General features: G+C 36.3%; 1 protein-coding gene across 2 annotated transcripts; it reads right to left on the reverse strand.

Moving 5' to 3' along the window:
* Window positions 1–1378: 1378 nt before the first annotated feature.
* ints2 (integrator complex subunit 2) lies at window positions 1379–24735 on the reverse strand. Of its 2 annotated transcripts, none has more exons than XM_081354396.1 (25): window positions 24338–24735; window positions 23453–23749; window positions 23154–23292; window positions 22320–22422; window positions 21945–22058; window positions 17946–18076; window positions 17681–17851; window positions 17370–17590; window positions 16990–17115; window positions 15945–16016; window positions 14972–15086; window positions 13512–13580; window positions 13045–13179; window positions 11317–11487; window positions 10459–10567; window positions 9549–9653; window positions 9086–9250; window positions 7889–8090; window positions 7670–7795; window positions 6926–7127; window positions 6544–6837; window positions 5541–5648; window positions 5012–5117; window positions 4371–4547; window positions 1379–2921 (listed from the first exon to the last, which is right to left on the reverse strand). In XM_081354396.1, the coding sequence occupies exons 2-25, from the start codon at window positions 23743–23745 to the stop codon at window positions 2749–2751; spliced, it is 3627 nt and encodes a 1208-aa protein (XP_081210522.1). In that variant the 5' UTR covers window positions 23746–23749; window positions 24338–24735; the 3' UTR covers window positions 1379–2748. The 2 variants fall into 2 exon arrangements, with proteins under 2 accessions (XP_081210522.1, XP_081210523.1); XM_081354397.1 differs by having other exon boundaries at window positions 23453–23746; window positions 24338–24728.
* Window positions 24736–25104: the final 369 nt, after the last annotated feature.

The following is a 25104-nucleotide window of genomic DNA, read 5'->3' on the forward strand; positions in this document are numbered from 1 at the left end:
TGGCATCTGCTACCTTTCAGCCTACAAAGAAAAGAGTATTTTACATGGCGCAGTCTCTAATCTCATAAACAATACTAAAAGACATGATGTAAGGCTCCAGGGTGCCATGAACGTAGAGGCATATTGCATTTAGATGGAGCCCGTGGGGCCGGAGCTGAAATATGGTGATTTGATTGCAAGCGTCTGTAAATAGCTTTTGCCAGTTCGGTCGGCCTATGCTGACAACACGATTTGCAGCACAGCTTGCTTTGATTCAGTGGGAAATAAAACACACAAGCTCACCGCAGCGCCTCGCGTTCCGAAGCGAGATGTTTTGAATTTCACCAGAGGCTTGCCTGAGATCAGAGACTCGATATAACTATCTGGGCAAGAGACAAATTCACTCGGTTTCGTTCGCCTTTCCAACTGGCAGGCTTCACAAAGTTACTTGACATTTCCGTTTGAACTCCTTTGAAAAATGGCCTCCATCTTTGAGCGTCTGTAACAAGATGCAAGGAGAGATAGACTGACCGGCCACAACCTACAATTTTGATGTTTACTGTAAAGATCTTTATCGGATTTAATCTCGCACACATGCCCGCCAGCCATTACAAGAAGGAAAGCTGGCATCCGCCACAGTGGATTTCACAAATGGATGATGTGCAGCGAGGAGCACAACACTAAACAGATGTCAATTACCAAATCAAAGCGTGAATTACATTATCCGTGCTTTTAGATTTCAGCAGACCTTTGTCTCGCAGAACAAAGTCAATCCGATTTACTGATGCGTGCATATATTCAATACGGCAAACTTCCTACTCAAGGCATCCAGAAGTGAGGAAAATAACTCAATTGAAGGTCAAATGAGCAAGTAACGAGAAATGGCCCTGGAAAAGAGGAAGCTGGGTCTGCTAGGGGAGGCGGTAAACATTTCCATTTCTCTCTGCCACACAAGAACAGAGGTGCAAGGAAAGGTGAAAGAGAGAAAACAGCACAGAAGCTTTTTGTGTGAAAAAGATGTTTAAACTTGACAGCGCCTTAAAGGAGAAACAAAACTGAGCTGTGATTCTGCCTTTGTTAGCCTGAGGCCATTCACAGCAGCTCAGAGTTAGAGCTCTGAAGAGGCAAAAGACCTGCGGTGAGAACCATTTACACCACAAAAACACTCTGAATGCATATTTTGCGGCTTTTCTTCCACGCAAGAACATCTAAGATCACCCTATGGGCAGATGTGCACTTAGGAGTGACGGATGCCGTAGTTATTTTTATGAATCCTTATGTAGTTCCACATACTGCACATCAGACAAGAGGAAAAACTCAACAGCTTCTATAAGGGACATTACATGGGCGAGAATGACTATATAAGTGATGCAAAAAAATGATTTTTTTTTTTTTTTTTAATAACACAAGGTTGGGTCAAGCCTCATGGTGTAATCTGGCTCAGAAAAAAAGTACATTCTTGTATTGGATTTTTCTCCTCTAATGTGAAGTACATGGGCCAACTTTGATTGCAAATTAAATCTTCTAAAGCTCTCATAACACAGAAAACCATTGTACTGGAGCAAAAGGAGCATGTGATTGGCCAAGTTATTTGTTATGCTCCAATCATTGATCATGCCATAGCTGAACATGCATAAGCGTTTCCATGTGTACTCCAGGTTGTGGAATAGTATTTTTAGGTGAAACAAGAGCACCCCCATGTGGGTCTAAAGGAAATGTTATTTTTTAACATTTTATCACCACAGATAAAGGATAAAAGAATTTTAGGCGGCATATCTGAAATATTGAAGTTTATGTAAATGCATTTAATATCCAGAAAAACTGTTGTGACTTGGAGTTTTGTTTTGGAAACCCAAACTGTTTATAATGCCATCCAGATATGTTCTTATCAATATGTGCTAAATAAAGGTGAAGTGAGATAATAAGCAACTACAAGTAAGCTATTAGTAAGCCATAAGGAAACAAAGTCTTTCCAAAAAGATGTTTTAATACAAATGTTCAAAGGATAGACATGTAAACAACCAAGGTAACAAAAAAAAAATTCAGACGTCACACTTCAAGAAAAGTTGAATGTGTGCCAAGAAAATACAGTTAAATGCTGGTCTAGAAAACAGACCAATAATATCACTGCTAAGTGCCCTGAACACACACACATCTCGTCAGACACTCAAATACACAATTTACTAACAACCTAACACACTATTACTACTTCTACAGCAAGCTGCTTTGTGACCTGAATTAAACCAATCCTTAAGGAGAGGCCAGAGAAAGAGCATCCAATTCACGTAAGACTCAGAAGATGCTTCCTGGAAAGTCAATGTTATTTTGAGTCAAATATAGACTGTGGATTTCGCTGGCAACAGAATATGGAATTGCAATCTATATTTTAACCTTTCAGTACATCTTGTCCTTCGGTTTTAAAAATGGTACTCAGTGATTTGACTTTTCATATATATAATATAAGAACAGTTTACTTAAAACTATGTCAAATTAGACTATCTTCCATTACCTTCATTCCAGATGTTTTCATCACTTGTGGTATTGGGATGCCAAAATGGAGGATTTTGAGTGGATTGACTTTAAACTGAAATATTCTCAGCACTAGTCCAACAGCTGCAAGACATCTATCATTATAATGCTTCGTAGGTTCATAAGTAGATTTGTACGACCAAGATTCCTGTAACATGATACTTAATTTTTACATGGGACAAAATACTCATTCCAATCTATGCACAGTCCATCAACATTTCTATTTGCCTGTGTGTGTTGTCACAGTGTCTGTGTGCTGGAGCTGATGATGTCCATGAAGGTGGCCTCGATCTGATAGCACAGCTGTACATCAGGATCGGCTCCGCCCAGCTCCTCTGCAGATCTCTTTGGTAGAGAGAGTTTGGATTCTGATAGAGGTATTTCCTGTGGTTTCTCTCTCAGATATTGAAGCCCTAAACACAAGAGCACAGTGTATTAGATCTTAATCTAGGGCTACATGATTTGGCCAAATCATAGCGTGCTTATCTTGATAATCACTGAGAAATATACTGAGAAATGATAACCTCATATTGCCAATGCTTAGAAAAAAAGAAAAAAGAACAAAAAGGCATAACACACTTTGAAACAAAAACACACATGCTCAACAGACTGTGCAGAAACAATAAAATTGAAAGCAATGTGCTTCCAAAGACTGTAGAAACAGTTACTCTTTAAGAGTCGTCACATTTGAGAATCAAACTCAAACCTCTTTCAAAGTGTACTGAATGAAATGAACACCGTTCTTTGGTGGCACCTATATGGTATCTGAATATGCAAGTAGATTTTGGGTCCACCTTAGCTGTTATGGGGTCACAAGCCACTTTTAAAAAGAAAAATGGTTGAATTTGATGGTAATGTAATAGTGAAGTAGTGTAAGTTTATATATAATTAATATATTAATGCAATATTACTATAATTAATAAACTTGAATACTACTATAATTAATATATTATGAATTAAATGTTAATATGAAAACTGACCTTTAAATTTCATGTAATGCATAAATACATCATTATTTATTTAAAATCTGGTGAAATCTTTTCTAAACCACAATATTGTTAGATTTGTATAATAACTGGTAATCGTCAGAAATGTTTGAATTATGCTGAATTATGTGAATCTTGGCTTTTTGTGGTTGTTTAATAATCATTAAACAATTTAATTGTGCAGCCATTTGCAAATATAAAACTATTCAAAACCTTTAACAAGTTTGCCAGCTTTGGTAGCCATTTCCATGGAAAGAAAAATAAATTATGAAAAAAAAAAACTTTTTAAGATTTATTATTGCTAAAAACTCTTAAACTGAATAGAGTGCAACAGTTGGGTCTTGGAAGAAAAAAAAGGGATACATTTTTAACAATGACAAACTTTTAACGACAAACCTACTGTGAGCTAACTGATGGTATATTTTTATGTTAAAGCCATCAGATCACATTATTTTAACTTATTTCAATATCAGTGGATTTCTTGGCGAAAGCGACATTATCAATAATTTAGCAAAGAAATTGCCACCAATCAGAGAATTGCAACAAGAAAATCTATCTATTGCACTTTAAATCATGGTGGTGTTAAGATTCACCTTGTCGCTGGTTGGTTTGGTTCTTGGCTTGTAACTCTTTTTCTAAGCCCCCATGTGAAAAACACTTCCGGGAACCAAGGCATCTAAAAAAGTGGGCCTGCACTGTTGCACTCTATTAGATCTAACTTAGTTAAAAATCTCTTCAAAGCATCAAATGAGTAAAATAATATAATCTAAAATCGAATACAAACTTAATCTTGCCTTATCCATGCGACATACAACAGTCATTGAACGTTACAAAATTTAAAAACAACTAAGTCAAATAAGACAAAAACACACTCACTGGCAATGAGAGGGTCAATGTCTCTGGCCTTGGTGGTGACATCAGCAGCGGACACCTGTCCCACCTGAACCAGCAGGGACATGACATCATCGAAGAGTGGAGGGAAAGCCTTGCAGAACGAAACTAGGCATGGCAGCGTTGGCATGAAAAATGCAAATCGCTTGGCACGGGTCAGTACTGTAACAGATACCAAAAATGAGTAACATAAATGAATATATTGGACCAGTTTTTGGTTGCTTTTGAGAACAGATGCACGAGATAACATTAAACTTAAATGATCTAATACAAAATGTAAGGAACTGCAGGATTTACGAGTGCTCAAGACACCTCTGGTTCTTATTCAATAAAACATAATAAATGGATGGCTGATGCATAATTTATAAACACTGCAGATGAAGGTTTGTTATAGACAGTAACAAATGGCCAGCAGAGGGCAGTGTGTACAAAGATAATCGGACAAGTTTGCACTGGCTGGTTTTTGTTACAAAAAAAGTCAGGGTAATAGTCTGATCTCTCCAATTATCAATGTTATTTTTAGACACTCGTTAATAAAATGCCAGCCCTAATAAATGAATAAGAACGGAGACCAAGATAAAGAGAGGATGGAAGAGAGATAAAGAAACAGATAAGAGTTATTTTACCAGTGAGGAGGGTACCCATCACACTAATGGCAAGACGTGCCACACTGAGGGATTTGGGCAGGGCGTACTGGGTGCACAGATGGGACAACAGCTGTATAGCGAAGATCTGTGGCAGAAAAAACAAAACTGCCATTAGCATCAAGCCCAGAGGTCAACCCTGAGGGCTCACCATGTGTCAGCAATTTGAATGATGTAATACACACTCTTAATGCTTCAACTTGTAGCTGTACAGCTCTAATTTAAGTTGTAGTATATACTATAAAGAGTCTCACATCCTATTGAGTATACTTGTATACTAAATATAGTAAACCACGTACATCTGTATCTCATTTAGTCAAAAGCATCGCTTTGGTTATCGTTTTAGACCATGACAGGTTTGTGAGGAATTATATTCAGTGTACACACACACAGGATGATAATTTATGGCATTCACACCTAAATTCAAATGATGCTGTCACTCCCAGACCTTAGCACATGGTCCATTTAGTCCTGGCTAATAATATGGATGGACACATTGATAGTTGCTTACCTGTTTCTCCAGCTGTGGCTGAGCGAGGAGTTCTGGGATAAAGTCTAGACAGATGTGCATGGAAGGAATTCCTGCCACCGTCAGAGGAAGCAAGGGCTGTGGATAACCCTGAAGAAACATTTAAAGAACATTTAGAAAACCTTAAGAACTCCAATAGAGCTTAGAGAGACAATTAGAGATTCTGAAACTGATTTACATAAATCTAATGGCTGTTTCATTTCAAAATTTCCAAAATTATATTCACACCAACAGGAAAATGACCTTATTACATGTTCCTGCTAAATTTGCTAAATGATTCACTGGTACATATTTTGGAAAAAATCATTAAGATTTTTTTAAGAATTTTTTATTATTTAATGCTCAGCAGGGCTGCATTTATTTGATCAAAAATACAGTAAAAACAGTAATATTGTGAAATATTGTTACAATTTAAAAGAACTATTTTCTAAGTTAATATCTTTTAAAATGACATTTATTCCTGTGATGGCAAAGCTGAATTTTCAGGAGCAGTTACTCCAGTCACATGATCCTTCAGAAATCAGTCTAATGTTTATTTGGTGCTCAAGAAACATTTATTGAATAAATGTTGAGAACAGTTTTGCTGCTTAATATTTCTGAGGAAACTGATACTTTTTAAAGGATTCATAGATTTTTTTTTTTTTTACTAATCTCAAACTTTTGAACGGTAGTGTTACTTGCTCCACCTATTTTAACAGCTCCCTTTCAACCACCTGTCATACAGAGACCACTTTTCTCGAATCAGTCTAAACAATGGATAAATCCCAATGGAGAAAATTAAATCCCGCCCTACATTTTCTTCTCGCTGAATATCCTGTTTCACTCTAAAATGTGTAGAAGAAAAAATGCCAAATACAAAAGTAATTTGAAAAGGGAAAAACTGTGTGTGCATGGTGTTTTAAGACTTTCATGAGGTTTGATAATTACAACGCATGTATATCATTATAACGGTGATCACTGTTCTGTAACAAAGAGATTTAGTTACCTGGAAGTGTACTAGTTTGGCAATGTTGGGGTCTGCGATGAACATTTGGTGCAGCAAGCAGCAGATGAGGCACTGCACCTCCCTCAGGTCACTGAGCAGTCCGCCCTCTGCCTCGCATTCCCGCTGGGACCCCCGCCCAAAAACTGTGTCTCCCACCTGCTTCCGCATGGGAATACCTGGAGCAGACTGAACGCTCCTCAACAGACTGTCTGCTCCTCCACCTCCTCCCAGCTGCAGCTCCTCCTGAGGGGATGGCAAACACACCTCCAGCAAGATCTGTACTGCTGCACTGTCCTGAAGGTGGACAAAAACAACACACATATGCCTAATGTACAAAACTCATGACTCCGAGTATTAGAGATGTGTGTGTGCATGTGTCTACCTGAGCAGCCAGCAGAGCATTCTTTAGCTCCTCTCTGGTGACCTCAGGTGTGTCAGGTTGGCCACCGAGCCCAAGGTTTGATACGGTCTGAGCCTGTCGCTCAAATTCAGCCGTCTCCTTCAGGTGGGCGTTCAGGTAGGCCTTAGATGCCAGCAGGTAGCCGTTCAGCATGTGAAGAGTGATGTCCATTAGCGGAGGACACCTTCAGAAGAACAAACACACATAATATAATATAATATAATATAATATAATATAATATAATATAATATAATATAATATAATATAATATAATATAATATAATATAATATAATATTCACAAAAAGGTTGGGGGAAAAAATAAGCAGCACAACTGTTTTCAACATTGATAATAATAATACATGTTTATTAAGCAGCATATAAGTATGATTTTTGAAGGATCATGTGACATTAAAAACTGGAGTAATGATGCAATCACAGGAATAAATTCTATATTTAAAATATATTAAAATAGAAAACAGCTTTTTTTTTTCAAAACAATATTTTAAATTGCAATAATATTTCATATTACTGTTTTTACTGTATTTTTGATCAAATAAATGCAGCCTTGGTAAACAATTAAATTCTTTCAAAAATCTTACCTACCTCAAACTTATTCGAATAAAAAAAGAAAAAAAAATAGATTTTATATTTTCTTTTTTCCATTACAAATTATATTAGCAGCATAACAATTGGCATAAATTAGAAAATTTCTAAGCAGAAAATACCTGAAGACTCTGGTGTCGTTGCGGAGGACAATGAGAGGATCCACCATCAGATCATTCTGAGTGTATCTCTGCTGCCGCAGGAGCTTTACTGAGGGCTGCAGAGCATTTACTGTCATCACCCACAGCCTGACAAAGTAAAGGAAGATAGAGACTTAAGTACAAGTGCTGAAGATATCCTTCCATTTTACTACAGCATATAAAACAGAGAGGAAGTCTCACTTGCGTGGCATGACTGTATTAAGTACCATCCAGAGTTTGTTAACAGTCTGTAGGATTCTGCGAGATACGCCGTCCTCTAAGAGCAGCCCCATGCTGGCAGTCAGAGCCTCTGCGTATGGGATCAGATCTCCCGCAGAGAGCAGCGTCAGGTGCTCCAGGATACGCAGCAGCCTGGGCCCGCCAGAGAGGACATTCTGGAAAGCTAATAAATAAAAAAAACATATGCCATTCATTTTCAAATGTAATTGATTTACATGATCAATCAATCAAAAATAATTATTTAATATATTAATTTGATTCTAATTAATTCAAAGACAAAAGTAAAACATTTAGAGCCTTTGAAAGTCAATATATTGTTTGTTTTATTTCCATATCATTAAATATAGCAATAACACAAGCCTGTCACTGTCTGTGAATACAAGAGCCCTGTGGAGAAACAAGCCTGTCAGAGCAGTGATGTATAAATACACAAACACCTTCAGGCTCATTAATCCACAGGTGCAAAACTGAGTTATGCACATGAAAGGTTAGACTACAACAACAAACTATTCATATCATAGGCCATAATAAGCACTTGTGATCTCCTCCAGTGCCAAAGGGCCTTATGAGTCTCAATGACAATGTAGAGTTCAGTGGTCTGGTTTACAGTAGTTTGACAGTGCTTCATACAGCAGAGAAGTGCTGATAATTTTTATCCATGATTGTTTTAATTTTACAAAAAATGACATATGCCACTCCAGTTCCTTGTTTTGACTGAACAAAAATTGGCATTTTTGATAAATATATATGAAGAGTTCAGATGCAAAAGCCTCTAAGTGCCATCTGAAATTTTCTTCTAGAATGATCATTTTTATCAAGCTTGTATATTTAAGTTCAGTAATTTCACTTAAATGACATTTAATAGGTAATCTTCATTGCCATTTAAGTGAAATTATTGAACTTAAATATACAAGCTTGATAAAAATGATCATTCTAGAAGAAAATTTCAGATGGCACTTAGAGGCTTTTGCATCTGAACTCTTCATATATATATATATATATATATATATATATATTTATTTAATCCATCAAAATGATTGTTAAATCATGCATCATATTTGAAACTTCAGTAAATGCCAGAAAATCTTTAATGAAATCTGTCCCAAGAGTAAAGTGATTTACACATTTCGTCTTTAACTAAGTGGGAGTTGCTCGTACCCTCTCGTAGCTGTGTCTGTGAGTATTTGCAGGATGAAGATGTCAGTAGCATCTTCCTCAGTAAGGGCAGAGTACCAGTCACTTCCTCTTCACTGATCCAGTCTTCCACCATGCATAGGTGAGGGTAGTTTGTGGCCAGTAGACGCAGAAGAGCAGAGTGCAGGCCTGACGATGGAAATGAAATAAAATAAAATAAAATAAAATGGTATTTTTTAAAACTTTATTTTATATTCATTTTATTCAGAATAACACCACTGGAATGTTTCACTGTTTGTATGAATACAGCCTGGAAATCAATGCACATAAAAATAAAAATATACTAAGAGGAACATTTCAAGTATCAAATTAATGTCATGTGTCTATAGATGCATCTAAACAAGCAGCATTATCAGCCCTGGTGAACATATTTGAAAACTACTTGGCTGAATATAAGCGCATTGGAGGTTAAATGGGTGTCCTTTACCTCCCAGCTCCTGCTGCAGTCCTTGGGCCTGGCGGATGAGGTGTTTGATGGGAATCTGGTCCATGAGGGCAGGAGAGTAGGATTTTGGTTTCCTCTGCATAAGTGCTGGGAGGAGAGAACGCATGATTATCAGGCTGTTTGTTAAAAATAGGCCTCTGTGGTGCAGCTCATGTACAGGTGATTTTTCATTGTATTCCAGTTCATTAGCACAGCCAAAGGGCATCATTACTCCAGGATGATAGAGGAGAAGAGAGGGAGAGAGAGAGATTAAATAAGCACAGCACTCTGGGAAGAGCTGTGTGCATAAACAGTGAAGAGTAACCGCTCTAATAACCCATGAGAGGCTTCCAAAGCAAAGTCAAACTGCAGGTGATTGGTGTGAGTTCGAAGCAATTTAACATGCAGAGGAGGGAGCGGGAAGCTAAGCTGTATTGCTCTCATCCTAATATTATAATAGCACTCTGGGTGGCAAGGCAGGAACTTACATAAGTGTGAATGCAACAGATTAAGTGTAGATAAAATGATTAAGTCTTGTTGTTCATTAAATAATTTAATTGTTTAAAATTAAACAAAGTAGGAGGCTGCAAGGAGACAACAAAACAGAAAAGATGTCCAAAAACAAAAGAATCATACATGCAAAACTCAGGATGAAGCTGGAATTTGGGTTGAACAGATTAATTGAAATGACCAATTTTTAATAAAAGAAATTTATACAGGGAAATAAAATTATTCAAAATTATGTGTCCTTACATTGTTGTCGATAAAATGTAACAAATACAATATAAATAACGTAAACAAAAAAAGAAGAAAAAACATGTATTCAATATATAAAGAAAGTAAATCTAATATAATAAAAATGTATTTAAAGGTGACATTTTTAAATATTATGTCAGTTGTGTAATATACTGACCCAATGTCTTTGTATTAGCGAGCAGAGCTTCCTCATACGACAGGATGTAATAGAGAATGAGCAACTGGGTGGTGATGGTGTACTGAGAACGAACTTTCCCTCCATCTCCCTGAGAGAGAGAGAGATTAGAGGGGGAGATGGAGAGAGGTCAAACAGAGGTTAAAAGCAAGAGAAGTTACAGGAATATATGGCTCTGTATTGGACAGAATTGTAGATGTATAGTGTGTCATCTACTCAAGTCAAGTCACATTTATTTATAGCACTTTATACAACACAGATTGTTTCAAAGCACCTTCACATTAATAAACAGGAAAATAAAATGTTGAAAATTATGAAACAAGTTCATTTCAGATATAAGCAGCCCTACAGAAGACAATAGTGTCATCATTCAGCTCAAGTCAGTTAAATGTTGATTCAAATCAGTTCAATAACAGTCTCAATATATTGCAAAGTTAGTGTCTTTACCAGCTCAATTTAGTTTAAATTCTGTTCTCATCTGATAGTGTCGGTAAAGTTTAATAGACAATATTACCGAATACTAATTGTCTTTATTCTATGAAGCATCACTGACATATACTTTACCACAGACTCAAGGCTTTAATACTGTTAAACCTCAAATGTTTTAAAATGCTTTTTGATATTATATAATTTATGCTTCTATAAATCGTTTGTACATATTGCAATATCCAGAAGCCGTTAATCTAAAAATAACCTTCAATAATATCTATGCCACTGATTTGAGTAGGCTGATATTGGTTGCTGCAGGGTGGTCATTTATCAGAGTTATTTTTTATTTTTTTGTTGTTTTAGATGATTTTGCAGTCAATGCGAGTAAAAAGATGATTTAGCTCCACTCACCCCTGCCTGGAAAACATTAAGTATCTCCTGCTCTGTGATTGGCTGGTTGGTGGCCTCAGGATTGGTCTTGGAAGCAGGGGTCAGGATGGAGTTAATGTAAACATCAATTAATGGAAGCAGCTGAGTGTGGAGTGGAGTGGTCGTCTCACACAGCTGTCTGAAGATCCAGTCCTGAGAAAGAAAGAAAGAAAGAAAGAAAGAAAGAAAGAAAGAAAGAAAGAAAGAAAGAAAGAAAGAAAGAAAGAAAGAAAGAAAGAAAGAAAGAAAGAAATAAAGAAAGAAAGTCAGAAAGAAAGAAAGAAAGAAAGAAAGAAAGAAAGTCAGAAAGAAAGAAAGAAAGAAAGAAAGAAAGAAAGAAAGAAAGAAAGAAAGAAAGAAAGAAAGAAAGAAAGAAAGAACATTCAGAATAAGTGAATTATCCAATCATCTAGCTCTGGCACTCGGGTGATTAAATCATCTTTCCAGCTGAGCAGATCAATAGCTATAACATGCCTTACTGACTCTAGAGGAGGCAGATTCCAGTCTTTAAGGCTGACGATGTAATTGTGAGGAAACATTCTGATCTGCCGGGCGATGCACTACCACATTCAAAAATCACATCCTTAATTAAATCAATGAAGTGCCTTTCCATGAGTCAGGAGAGGAGCCAGCCAGTCAAACATATAATAGAACCCAATGGATTAAAGTCAATACTAGCACTGAACAGAGTAATGTAGTGTAGTTAGCACAGTGTGGGCTTTTTTTTAACAGAACAACAAAACAGGACAAGAAAAACAAGACAGAACATAGGATGCAACAAAACAAAATAATAGAACATAACAGAACTGAATGGAACAGAATAGAACATAATAAAAAAGAACAGTTCAAAGTACAAAAAGTAAAATAGAAAGTTGTATGTAAAGTAGATGGGAACAGAGAGCAAAAAAGAATACAACAAAACAAAATACTAAACATAATATAACTAAATAGAAAACAGAGAACAAATAATATAGCGCAGAGGAAAATTACAGAATATAAAAGTGGTTCTCAATAGCTTTATTTTATTTTATATAGTATAGTTATGTAGCCCCGCCCCTTTTTAGCCCTGCACTCGTTGTGTTCGGTCTTCAGTTTGCGTTTCCACAGCATGAAGGTTATATCTTACAGATTTATGAATGAACCGCTCATTTTTTTAAATCTTCCCGGTCTACTGACATCTGTTATCACAACCCCTTTAATGCTCATGATAACTTTCGTTAACTCTACAATGAGTAAATCCACTTCACAAGCTAATTACTCTTTGACAGCGATGCCAAAAAATACACAGAGCTACCGCAAAAACACAAAATTCTAAAGATGGTCTTGTTTCTCTGGTGCATAAGATATATTAAATTCGTTAACTGATTTATTTTATGATTCCTGAAGTGTCAAGAACTGCAGGTTCTTCAATAAAAAGTTCAAAAAGACTGAAGAACATCAAACAGATTATTTTAATATATTCATATATTATATATAAAGTATTAATATAAATACTTTTAAATCATTAGAACAAACTTAACAAAAAAGATTAACAATGACAGAACAAAAAACTGAAAAAAAGAGAATGCAAGAAAATACTATGGAATCCATCCAATACAAAAGTGCACAAAAAAAGGTAGCAGGTGACACAAAACAACAACACAACAGGGCAGAATTCCAACAGAAGGGAAACAGCACAGTCAGAACAGTAAAGGAGATCATCAGGTTTACCTTTATGGACACTTTGTGTTTGGTGAAGGCTCTGCTCCTCAGGAGCTGGTATATGCAGTGGATGGGGAGGAATCCTGTGATGTTGGCACTGAGGTTATTAGTAACTGCCACTCTCACTGCATGTGCTGTAACCACCTGCCACAACACAAACATCCACTTAATATCAGCTTCTACATTTACATTTCAGATATTCAGCAGATGCCTTCTCCATAACGACAAAAAGTGCTTTGTTTCCGCTGTGTTCGACAGATGGCAAGCAAGTTATCTGCTAGGACAGGATATCTATAACAGTGCATGTAATAATATAACAAGTTGTTAGTAATTAAGATGTTTGCTCTGGTGACTGCACAGTTCTTGCAATAAGTCAAATCGTTTGTGCAAACTCAGAGACATACGCAATTCATTATCTTTTGCAAAAACATGGTTCTTATTAAAAGACCATCAATCCACTACAAGGAAAGAAGTACCTGTTCTGTGAAGATTTCCTGAGTGAAAATGGTCTTCATTTTGCTCAGTGAGCTGGGTTTGATGGCGATCTGTGGAAGGATAAGGAGTTTAAGTCAGCAAAATATTTTTCCAAACCCGATTAAACTTGAACTGCAAGTTTCAAAAACAATTTCAACAAAATATGAAGGTTTTTAATGCCGAAAGTGACTCATTCTGGCTAAACAAACCCTCCAGTACTCATCAATAATGCACGACTCGGTTAAAGGCAATTACATATCACACTTTAGCCTTCTCTGGGATGTGCCTGTTCTCAGACACTAACAATCAATAAATTCACCAATTAATTCACTTCCTTCAGAGACTTTTACAGTACAAGCTAAGTATAATGGATGTTTACAGCTACAGGACTAATTCTGGATTTTAACCAATGTTGGCATTTAAGCCCAAAAGTAAACCGCACTAAGTAGTTATGTTCTAAATTGGACTTGTTTTTATTTTTAAAAAACCTAATACCTCTAGAGTGTGCCACTGATGGATAAACCTGACCTACTGCTGTAGGCTCTAGTATTAAATGGTTTTGTCCAACTAACTTTTGTCCAACTTATTTGAAATATGTTTCACAGATGTACTTTGTGATTTCACTGGTAAAAATTACAGCGCATATTAGCTAATGTTTCATTGGCTATCTTTGAGGTTCTCTGTGAAATTAAACCCACAGGGATAGAAACATCTGTGATTAAGGAATGTATGTGAACTATTCATTGCTTTAATCAAAAGGAAAATTGTCATTGCATTACTTAGTGCACATTCATCATGGAATTCCCTTATATACGTTCAAAAGTTTGGGGTCAGCAAATGTTTTTTTTTTTTTTTTTAAAGAAATACTTTTATCCAGGAAGGATGCAGTAATTTGTTTAAAGGCGCCAATAAAGACATTTATAATGTTACAAAAGATTTCTATTTCAAATAAATGCTTTTCTTTTGACCACTCTTTTCATCAACGAATACAAAAAAATAATAATTACGTTTCCACAAAAATATATTAAGCAGCACAACTGTTTGCAACACTGATGATGATAAATGTTTCTTGAGCAGCAAATCAGCATATTAGAATCTCTGAAGGATCAAGAGACTAAAAACTGGAGTAATGATGCTGAAAATTCCGCGTTGCCATCACAGAAATAAGTAACATTTAAAAAATATATTAAAATAGAAACCAGTTATAATAATTTTTCACAATATTGCTGTTTTTACTGTATTTTCAATTAAATAAATGCAGCTTTGGCGATCACAAGAACTTCCGTCACATCCACATGCTTAAAAAGACACTTAGTAAAATACATGAAATGACAGGCGTCCAGTCTTAATTATAACTCAAATGTCATTTTGAAAATGAATCCCTCCAGAATAGAGCTGAAGTGATGTTCTTATTCGATTAATAGGCTGCTCTGGTGCAGCTCAACTGATGACTTAAACTCACCTTCATCCCAAGAGTGGAGCAAACCAGCTCGATGATGGCACTGAGCTGGTTGCTATGGAAATACATGGCAACCAGTAATAGCATCTCTCCAAAAGAGGCAGAGACACCGGCGGCACTGGAAAAATAAGAGAAGGGAGGAGAAGAGGGAGACGGAAAAGCAAAATAGGGGGAAGAGAAGAAGAGGAGGAGGAGGAAAAAGGGGGAAATGGATTAAAAAGAGTCCATGATATTTAAACACTCTTATTATACAGAAGATATGAATACACACATACCAACCCCCAGGGTTACAGTGGGCTTAACATCCATGATAACACTAACCACAAAAACACACTGCCGCGCACCCATGGACATTTATCTCTAAATTTATAGTATGGATAAGCGCTCCAATCACAGTGGGTCAGGAGGAGCGCAAGCTGCAGGAGAGATGACTTATAACCCATCAGCTGCTTATTAGTTATTAAATTGAAAAAGGCTGTCACTGCCTAACCTCTGCATAACCCCATCTGTTTTCATTTTATCATTCATGCTCTTCTCCCCCCCCTCCTTTTATAGGAGTAAAATTGTCTAATAGATAGAAAAAGAACATTTGAGCACATTTTACCACAAATGTTTGTGTACGCACAAAGATTATTCTTTTTCTCTTAAAGTGGACTTTATACAAAAAAAAAAAAAAAAAACATGAAACATGCTCTTCTACCGCCCATGTCTAGAACAGAAGTGGGTCTGAAAGCATCAGGCAAACCTCAGAGAACTAATAATTGCAGGACGCAAAGAATGAGAAAATAAATCAAAACTTAGTTCCAAATACTTGTTCAAATACTTGCATAAAAATTCTTTTTCCTGTAATTTATTATTTTGCCAGAAGATTTCCTTCTGGCTTATCATAAAATAACTGCCATACTTAGAATGTTGTAAAAATGCATTTATTGATTATTATGGGTTTGAAGGGCTTGTCCATTCAGGCCTGTCATACCTCTCGAAATACTCCTCCTCTTTTATCATCCAGCTGAGCCACATTACCATCAGCTGCTCTTGTTCTGGAGTACTGCAGAGAGAAGACACAACAGCAGTGATGACGCACCTGGGTTAACTCCGGATTTTGAGTATATTAAACTAAACTGTATTGAACTACTGGATATAAATTTAACTGAACAGAAACAAACAGCTTACACTGAACATAACTGAGTGGCAGAACATTAAATCTTTGATGTTTTACTGAAAACACTTAAAGTACTTGCTAATGTTACACAAGGGTTTTCCTTAATCTTTTGACATAGACTACCATTCAAAAGTTTGGGATTGGCAAGATTTTTTAAGGTTTTTGAAAAACGTCTCTTATGCTCACCAAGGCTACATTTATTTGATAAAAAAAAATACAGTAAAAACAGTAATATTGTGAAATGTTATACAATTTAAAATAATTGTTTTCTGATTAAATATATGTTTTTTTAAATAAAAAACATATTTGCCTGTGATGTCAAAGCTGAATTTTCAGCATCAGTGTCACATGATTCTTCAGAAATCATTCTAATTTGCTAATTTGGTGAGCAGGAAACATTTATTATCATTAATAATGTTGTGGAACTCGTAATGCATTATTTTTCAGGATTCTTTGATGAATGGAAAGTTTAGACAGCACTTATTTAAAATAGAAAACTTTTGTAACAATGTAAGTATTTACTGTCACTTTTGATCAATTAATTGCATCCTTGCAAATAAAAGTATATATATATATATATATATATATATATATATATATATATATATATATATATATATATATATATATATATATATACAAGAGTGTTTCAGAAGTGTTTCCAAAATGATCAGCAGCTAAAATGATTCATACTAAAATCCTTGGATTTCTGATATCAAAGATTAAAATTGTGTGAAACTTATTTTTGGCATAATACAAGTGGACCTCATGGAGAAAAATGTTATTCATTTATGATATGACCCTTTAATCATTAAATCATAATTTATGATTAATTTTAATGGGTAGAGCAAGGATGTACCTGACGAGGGTGGGGAACGCCAGTAGTTTGCAGAAGGACAGGGAGACAAAGCGCACTCCTGCAGGTGTGGCTGGTGGACGGCTGGTCATCAACTGCAACAGTTGCTCCGCCTCTTCATCTGTGGGCCTGTGGGGAGAAAACACATTTGAAACCATCTTTAAAACTTTGCGACACTTCAAAGAGGTATTCGCTGTCAACCTGAACTGATACAATCAAACAGGTGGAGTTAATCATTTCCATAACTTGCAACCTCGTCATGGAACGGAGCCAGGAATATCTTATTGTGGAAAATTAAATTTAGCAGCATAAGTGCCAAAGTTACCTGTGGTTAAGAGCTACTGCACCACTGTAGAGACCTGATTGTGTCAACTGTAGCATACCTAAGACCAGCGATCCCCATAAGTGCGCAATAGAGCCGCAGCAGCGCACTAGCCTTGACCACATGCTCCTCCCGCAGGCCAGAGTACCCCGAGCTGCTCTCTGAGTCCATTTCACTGTCATTAGGAACATGGGTGCTGCGAGAGCGGGGTAAGATGGCCACCAGCTCCAACAACAGCTGCCTCCGCATCTGCCACAGCACTGAGCTGCTCTCTCTTTTCCTCTGAAGAGAGACAGTGAGACACATACTTGATTTCATGTGCTTAAAAAGCAGGTAATCATCAAATGCTTTAGGGCAACTGTTGTTTCTTACCTGCTGACCGTTGCGAATGAACATACTGAACCAGGTACGCACTTTTCCATTGGTGCCCAGAAGTAGGCCACTGACATAAGACACCAGAGGACTGACCGCCTCATCTGCCGTGTCTGGCTTATAGTCCAGTGTTAGAGCAACACCGAGACCTGGAAGATGACACTCCTCCACCTGTGGAAAGACCATGGTTTTGACATCAATATTATTATTATTTATCTGCAGCCAATTACAGAGCATGACAGGTGGTCTAGTGCTGGAAACTCACCACCATGGCCCTGATGTTCAGAGCCTGAGATGGGTTCATCTGGCACAGCTGCCGGAGAGCTTCTGTCCTACGTCGGCCACCCACGCTTTCCTCATCCTGCCGTTCTCCGTTCTTTATCAAGCCCCTGCACACTAGAGGTATGAAAGAAACACAAGCAATTTTGATTAAATGTGCTGCTTTTATACATTTTTAACAGCCTATAAACCACATAAAAGATACTAATATTGTTATATTTTCATCACATACATTATAGTTCAAAGGTTTGGGCCAGTAGATTTTAATTGTTTTTTTTTTTGCAAGGACAAATTAAACTGATCAAATATGATAGTAAAGACATGTATAACGTTACAAAAGATTTCTATTTAAAAATAAATGCTGTTCTTTTGAACATTCTATTCAAAGAATCCTGAAAAAAGTATCAAAGTACAAAAATATTAAGCAGCACAACTGCTTTCAACATTGATAATAAAAATAAATGTTTCTTAAGCAGCAAATCAGCATATTCAAATGATTTCTGAGGGATCATGTGACATAAGATTGGAGTAATGGCTGCTGAAAATTCAGTTTAATTCAGTTTGCTAATATAATTTCACAATATTAGTCATACTGTATTTTTGATCAAACAATCGCAGCCTTGGTGCTTTTTTTCAAAAACATTTAACTCATCCTTCCCTCGTGTCATTTTGTGTCAATATACAGCCAAATATATCAAGAGATCTTTTTTAATATATTTAATATATGTGTGTGTGTGTGTGTGTGTGTGTGTGTGTATAAGAATCTGAATGCTAACATATAGCTTTCCACAAGTCTTCTAGACCTCCAATATTGGGATGTTATGTAGACCAGATTCGATCCTGCATGTTCATGTGAGCACAACAGTTAAACCTGACAAAACCATTTGTATTAACTTCTATGTTATGGCTCGGGCAAGATTATTTTTAACACATTTTCCACAAATATCTTTAAATAAGCTCTTCTTTATTTGGCTTTGTATTATGCTCTCACCTTGAATTAAAATATCTGTTTCCCTTTTATTCTGTGATTTTAACCACAGATGACAGTTCGCCGCACAGAATGATTAGAATTACAGAGAACCTTTTATGACTGAGTGCCGGAATGATATTAGTTTCAATAGTCTCTTATGAAAAAAACATCTGATTGAGAGAAAACGTAGCCGAGTCCGTCACAATTCATGCTGCATCTGATTACAGTGTATCTCTATAGACAAGCTCTTTCCCTTAATGATTCAGCCTTGAGCGGAATATTCTCCCAATGAAAGATCCTGTCTAGGTAATGAGCCTTGAGAATAGGCCATTCATAATATAAAATGTTTCAAACTGGCTCTGAATGAGGCCTCGCACAAATAAGCTATTGACTCAACAAGGACCTGGGAGTGATGAAAGGATACCAGAGACTCAGAGATATTATTATTTCCACTTCGAGTTTCTCTGAGGAAAACCCACATACACATAAAGAGGTGCACAAACACACCCAAGCCCAAACTGCACATAATCAGCAGCCAAACTCATCAAAATGGAAATTTAGCACCTCTCGGATGATCGTGCAATAGCCACATAAGGCAGATAAAATGTAAAGTAAAACTGAGTCACGAGTGGTTTTATAGTCAATGCAGAAAAATAAAACATATTGTTATATTTTGGTATGTTAAAAAGAAAATCGTACATATACCTGATCCAAAAACCAGAAACACTTGAATACAACTCCATGATTTAAGACAATTCGCAATAGAGTAATGCAGGGATGATGTCAGAACCATGAAGACTAAACCACTGTTGGTTCCTTCGAGATTTTCCTATGGGGTTTTTCAATTCTTGTGTAAAATAAAGCCTGTGGTAAACATAACTTCACGATACTCTGACTCTGTTTTGTTTTACAACGTAAACTGCACACACACACCCCAAAATGCACTTTTTCAAAAATGAAATGAACATAACTGCTTATGCATGTTTTCAATATGGGTGTGTGCAATTTATTTTGTGGAACAAAATGTCAAAGTATCATCAACTTATGTTTACCACAGGCTTTATTTTACTCATAAATTGAAACCCCACCACACAGGAAAATCTCGAGGGAACCAGGGGGCGGGGTTTTAACGTCATCCCTGCACCACTCTATTCAATAACCTTTCATAATGTGGAGTATTTCTGAATGAAGATGACTGATTAATTTTTACACAGTAAGGCCAGGAACGTTTAATTATAGAGAAGCACCGGTCAACCAGCTATTAATCGAAACCGGACGTTTTTGCTCCAAACACACTTTTGGTTTTATTTTGGCCAATCTCTATTCTGGACTTGCACACAAACTGCATTGCAATCATTTCCCAAAATGTAATTCGCATGGAAATATGACAAAGTCTGTAAACAGAACATGAAAACAGGCTGGACTGGACACGCCAAAGACGGAGGCAAAGAAGAAAACACAGATGCATCAGCAGAGCAAATATTGTACCAGGCACAACAAGTTCGCGATGTTAATAATAAGAAAAATAGAAATATTGAATTTGGGGTGAGGGGTTTATATGAATGTATCTCTGAGGGGAACTGTCTTCAGAAAAGTTTTGATGGCATTTTCTTTTCCTATTACCTCCATATAAAGTAGTATTTATAAGCGCAGTGCTGATATGTATACAGTGGTACCAAAAGAAACTACAGTCAAGGAGTGAATTTTCATTCAATCCGTCAATGTTTTTGTTTTGAGCAGGAGTCTAATGTGCCATAATTTCAGAAATTTGAAGTCAGACCATTGTGTTTTCGCTTTAAATGATGCAATCTAATTCAAAACAACTGTTCATGCTACATCTTTGTTTGGATCATGATTAAAATGCAGTGGTTGCCTCTAATTTCAAATGGCTACAGATTTTTTTTTTGCTTAAGGCCAGTTTGCTCTATTAAAGAGTACAAATAAACAACAAATAAATTTGATTAAACAAAGAAATAAAAATTATATAAAAAAAATAAATTAATATATAAAAAAATCTGAATCGGCCAATTCGCTTGTAAAAAAAAATTTGGAATCGGGCATGAAAAATCATGATCGGTGCATCACTGTTTAAATGAATAAATACATCTAATAAACTAGGGGTGGAACGGTTCAAATTATTCACGGTTCGGTTTTTATCACTGTTTTACAGTCACAGTTTGGGCACGGTTCGGTATGTGCTATGTTCAGATAAAAAAAGGACTACTATCAAATAAAAAATAAAGAAAATAAGAACAAATAATCAAACTACAAGCAACAGCACAAATAAATACAATAGAGCAAAGATACAAATAAAATAAACAGTGCTTTTCAGGTTATTTAGGTATCTAACAGTAGTTTTCATGTAAAGATAAAATAAAAAATAACATTGATTATAATCTTCGCTATATAAATTAAATAAAGATTAATTATTATAAAAGTTACAAAAGATAATCAGTCAAGAGCAGTGAGTGATTTCCTTGTCTTTTGTTTGATTAATGAATATTATATTAAAATATTAGGCTGCTGTCACTTTAAGACTAATGCACGGATCCAGTACACCGATACTAATACACATGCGTTGTCTTTCTCTACTGTTTACGTTCACATATTAGAGCATACAGCACTCCCATTAAACACAGATTACAAAGAGTCACTGTTTTGTCCACCTTTTTTTTTTTTTCATAACGCTTCCCAGTACCTTGTAACGTACTGGGAAGCGTATCCATCGACAGAAACATACATTAGCCGACCTCGATCTTTGCTTTACACGTTGTTATTTTCAACAAACCATATTATAGATGCGTCGTCAGATTAAAGATGAACAGCGGTGCAAGTGCTCGCTGAACTGTGGGTGGAGAACGGTACGGTTCGTTTTTTACCGACAACCATTTCACCCCTATTAATAAACATAGATTTTCTATGTTGTCTTTGAAGGATAGGAAAGCTAATGTATTAAATTACATATCTAAATTGTTTTAAAGTCAAACATAATATTTCAGCAGGTGATGGACATACCTTCATTGAAGCTGTCTGGGACGTTTGCCACCAGCAGGCACAAGAACCACTCCCCATTCCTCACGTGAAGAAGGGCTTCGGCCACCTCAATGATGGGCAACAAAGAAGGCAGCTCTGTTGGGAGCATATAAATTTAAAATCAAAAAGTAATTTTCATTGTTTAAGAAAGATTTATAGTTTTATCTTTAAAGACGGTAAATAAAGGACAAAACATCAGATTGCAGGCACAGCTGAAGTATAATTTTAGCTAGGTCTTCATTTCTGACATGCTGAAGGAAATATTTACTGATCTAGAGATGATTGCTGAAACTTGTTAAATTTGTCTTGACAACTAAAAGCTTTTAGTCTTCACACTAAAAATGTTACATTCTTCACCTGCTTGTAGGATGCAGAGAACGTCGGCCACTTCCTCTAGGTACACGGGACTCTCAAACAACTCAGAGGACTTGAGGAAAAACTCTCCATTAGAGTCAGTCACCTTTTGAAGAGAGGAAAATATTTTGTAACACTATTTTGATGTGTGATTGAAAGATGCTTGGCATATTTATGAAATACTGAGGAAAACAGCTTTTTTTATTTAGCCGTTTATAAATGTTTTTTTGTTTTGTTTTGCAGCGTTGTGAACTAAATAATCATATTACATATATTATTTGGTGTCTGTATTTTTTATGTTTTAACCAGCCTTTTACGTTCACCAAGGTTACATTTATTTGAACAAAAATACAGTCAAAAGAGTAACACTGTGAAATCATTTGAAATAACAGTTTTCTGTTTTAACATATTTTAAAATGTAATTTATTCCTGTGATGACAAAGCTGAATTTTCAGCATCATTTTCAGTCGCATGATCATTCAGAGATCATTTTAATATGCTGATTTGGTGCTCTTCTTCTTATTATGAATGTTGAAAACAGTTGTGCTGCTTAATATTTTTTGTGGAAACTGTGCAGGTTTTTTTCAGTATTTTTTGATGAATAGAAAGTCCAAAAGAACAGCTTTTATTTTAAATATAAATATTTTGTACTATTATAAATGCCTTACTTTAATTCTGCACAGCTATTGACACCAAACATCAAGTCCGGTCTGAATGGCTTACAATGTCTAAGATGAAGAATTTTAACATTGAAAAAAAAAACACAATTCATCTTTGAATTGCATAAGAGTGTGAAGGACAGATCATTATTCATGAGTAAATAAAAGGACACTAAACCTTGTTCATAATTGCCAACAGCTCACTGAGAGCCAGTCTGAGTCTCCTGAGAGGATCACTGTGCTCAAACTCCAGAGTCAAACCGTGCTGCAGCTGAGAAACCAGGATGCTCTCACCATTAGAGCCTCCAGCCTTATGCCTGTACGGAGAACATTTGGTCATATATATCATCAGATATCTAAGCAGAATTCTGTCCATAACATCCCTGTCAGTTTCACTTCTGAGCGAGACTGACTTATCAGATATATTATGCCAATGATACTGAATGGCCACCTGGGATAAATTTCATCTGAACCCACCTAAGCTGCTGCTCTTTTCTAGCGTCCTGCTCCAGAGCATGAAAATCCACAGATAGCAGCGCGACGATGGAGTTCACCGCCTCCACCCCTGACAGCAGTCGCAAGATGAGCTTCTTGTCCTGTGCCCAGGCATTGCTCTGATCCGCAGGGGCGCAGAGAGCCATCCTCACCAGACAGGGCAGCAAGAGCCGCAGCTCTGGGTCACTTAAAGCTGCTAGTCTGGCCACATCTACCTTCTGCATTGCCTCGAATGCATATGGGCTCACAAACTGAAGACTGGCACTGTCTGACATTCTGCTGTGAAGAAAAAGGAAATAGAAAGTAAATGTTTAAATTTAAACAAACAAAAAAAAAGTTTGCAGTAACCCCACAATATTAGTTAATCAGTATTGCTATTACTGCAAGATCATAATAATAAATGACAATGGGATTTATTTAATCAAGTGTAAAATAATAATAATTACAGTACAAACCCACACTGGCAAAAGTACTGTGTTATTACCATGTTCTTGCACTTACAACATTCTGGACATGTACCATGGTAATACCATGACATTCCTTGAAGTATGTAAGTGGTCGTCTTTAAATACTATAGTAGGGTACATAAATAACAGTACCATTTTATAAGAGTGAGTTTACTTGGCGTTTAGGTGTATTTATAATAATTTATATTTCAGTTTTAACATGTGTTGGTCTAAAAATGTTTAAATTTATATTTAAAACACTTTAAATGCTCACTGTGGAGGGACGGTGCCCTCAGATAAACAGCAAGTACAAACTTATGCTTAATGTATCAAACTCTTCAACTCAAACGTTAATTTAACAGAATCCAACACAAGTATATTTTGCATTACAAAAAACCGTGTGACAATGGGACCGTCTTACCTGGAGTTTACCACAGCCGATGGCTACAATGGAAACACAAGCCCCGGAGTGGCCCGTGTGACCGCGGTTCGTCGTGATTCTCACGCCAACGGGAAGTTGAGCGTCGTCGGTCAACGTAGCAGAATTCACCGGTAAGCTAACAGGCTAGCTGCTAGAGCTATCCCGCTTAACAAGAGACCCATTCATCAAGATTTAACTAATTGAAGCACTATAATTACAAGATTAATAGGTATATGCTTCATATAATTCACTTATTCTGTATTAAAACGATATGTGTCCATCAGACTGTTTCCAGACAGCAAGCTAAAAGGTAAAATGGTGAATGATTTTAGCACTAGCGCTCATCTTCCCTGTGGTGTGCATGCTGAACTGAACTCTGACTGCGTCTCTCAAAGCCTAGTGAGCCGCCTACCCAGACACCATTGTTTGGAAATCATAGGCGTGTTCATAGTTAAAATATGGTAACAGTGCAAGAGATGTGGTACATTAAGGGAAAAAATAACCGAACATGCCTGTGGATGCCCAAAAATGCTGTCTATGCAAATAACTCAAAAGGGGTTGAGAAACCATGAGAGGACAGCGCAGACTTGTTTAACCATATTGTAAGGTTAGTTGTAAGCAGCAAGGTCAATTTCTTCGGTTACTATTTTTCCCATTCAAATGTTTTCTATTGTATTGCAGATTTAAGTAATATTAATAATTATTTAATTATATAATATATATATTTTGAACCTTTTATTATATTTATTAAAATTTAACAATAGTTT

This window comes from Scardinius erythrophthalmus (assembly GCF_964197995.2).
Source record: "Scardinius erythrophthalmus genome assembly, chromosome: 23".
Taxonomy (NCBI): Eukaryota; Metazoa; Chordata; class Actinopteri; order Cypriniformes; family Leuciscidae; genus Scardinius; species Scardinius erythrophthalmus.

Coding starts and splice junctions, on each gene's coding strand:
- ints2 (XM_081354396.1), bottom strand. CDS start 23,745: ATGTCAGACAGTGCCAGTCTTCAGTTTGTGAGCCCATATGCATTCGAG. Junction 16,017..16,989: donor GCGTTCCCCACCCTCGTCAG/GTACATCCTTGC, acceptor TTCTCTCTGCAG/TACTCCAGAACAAGAGCAGC. Junction 5,118..5,540: donor AGCCACAGCTGGAGAAACAG/GTAAGCAACTAT, acceptor TTTCTGCCACAG/ATCTTCGCTATACAGCTGTT.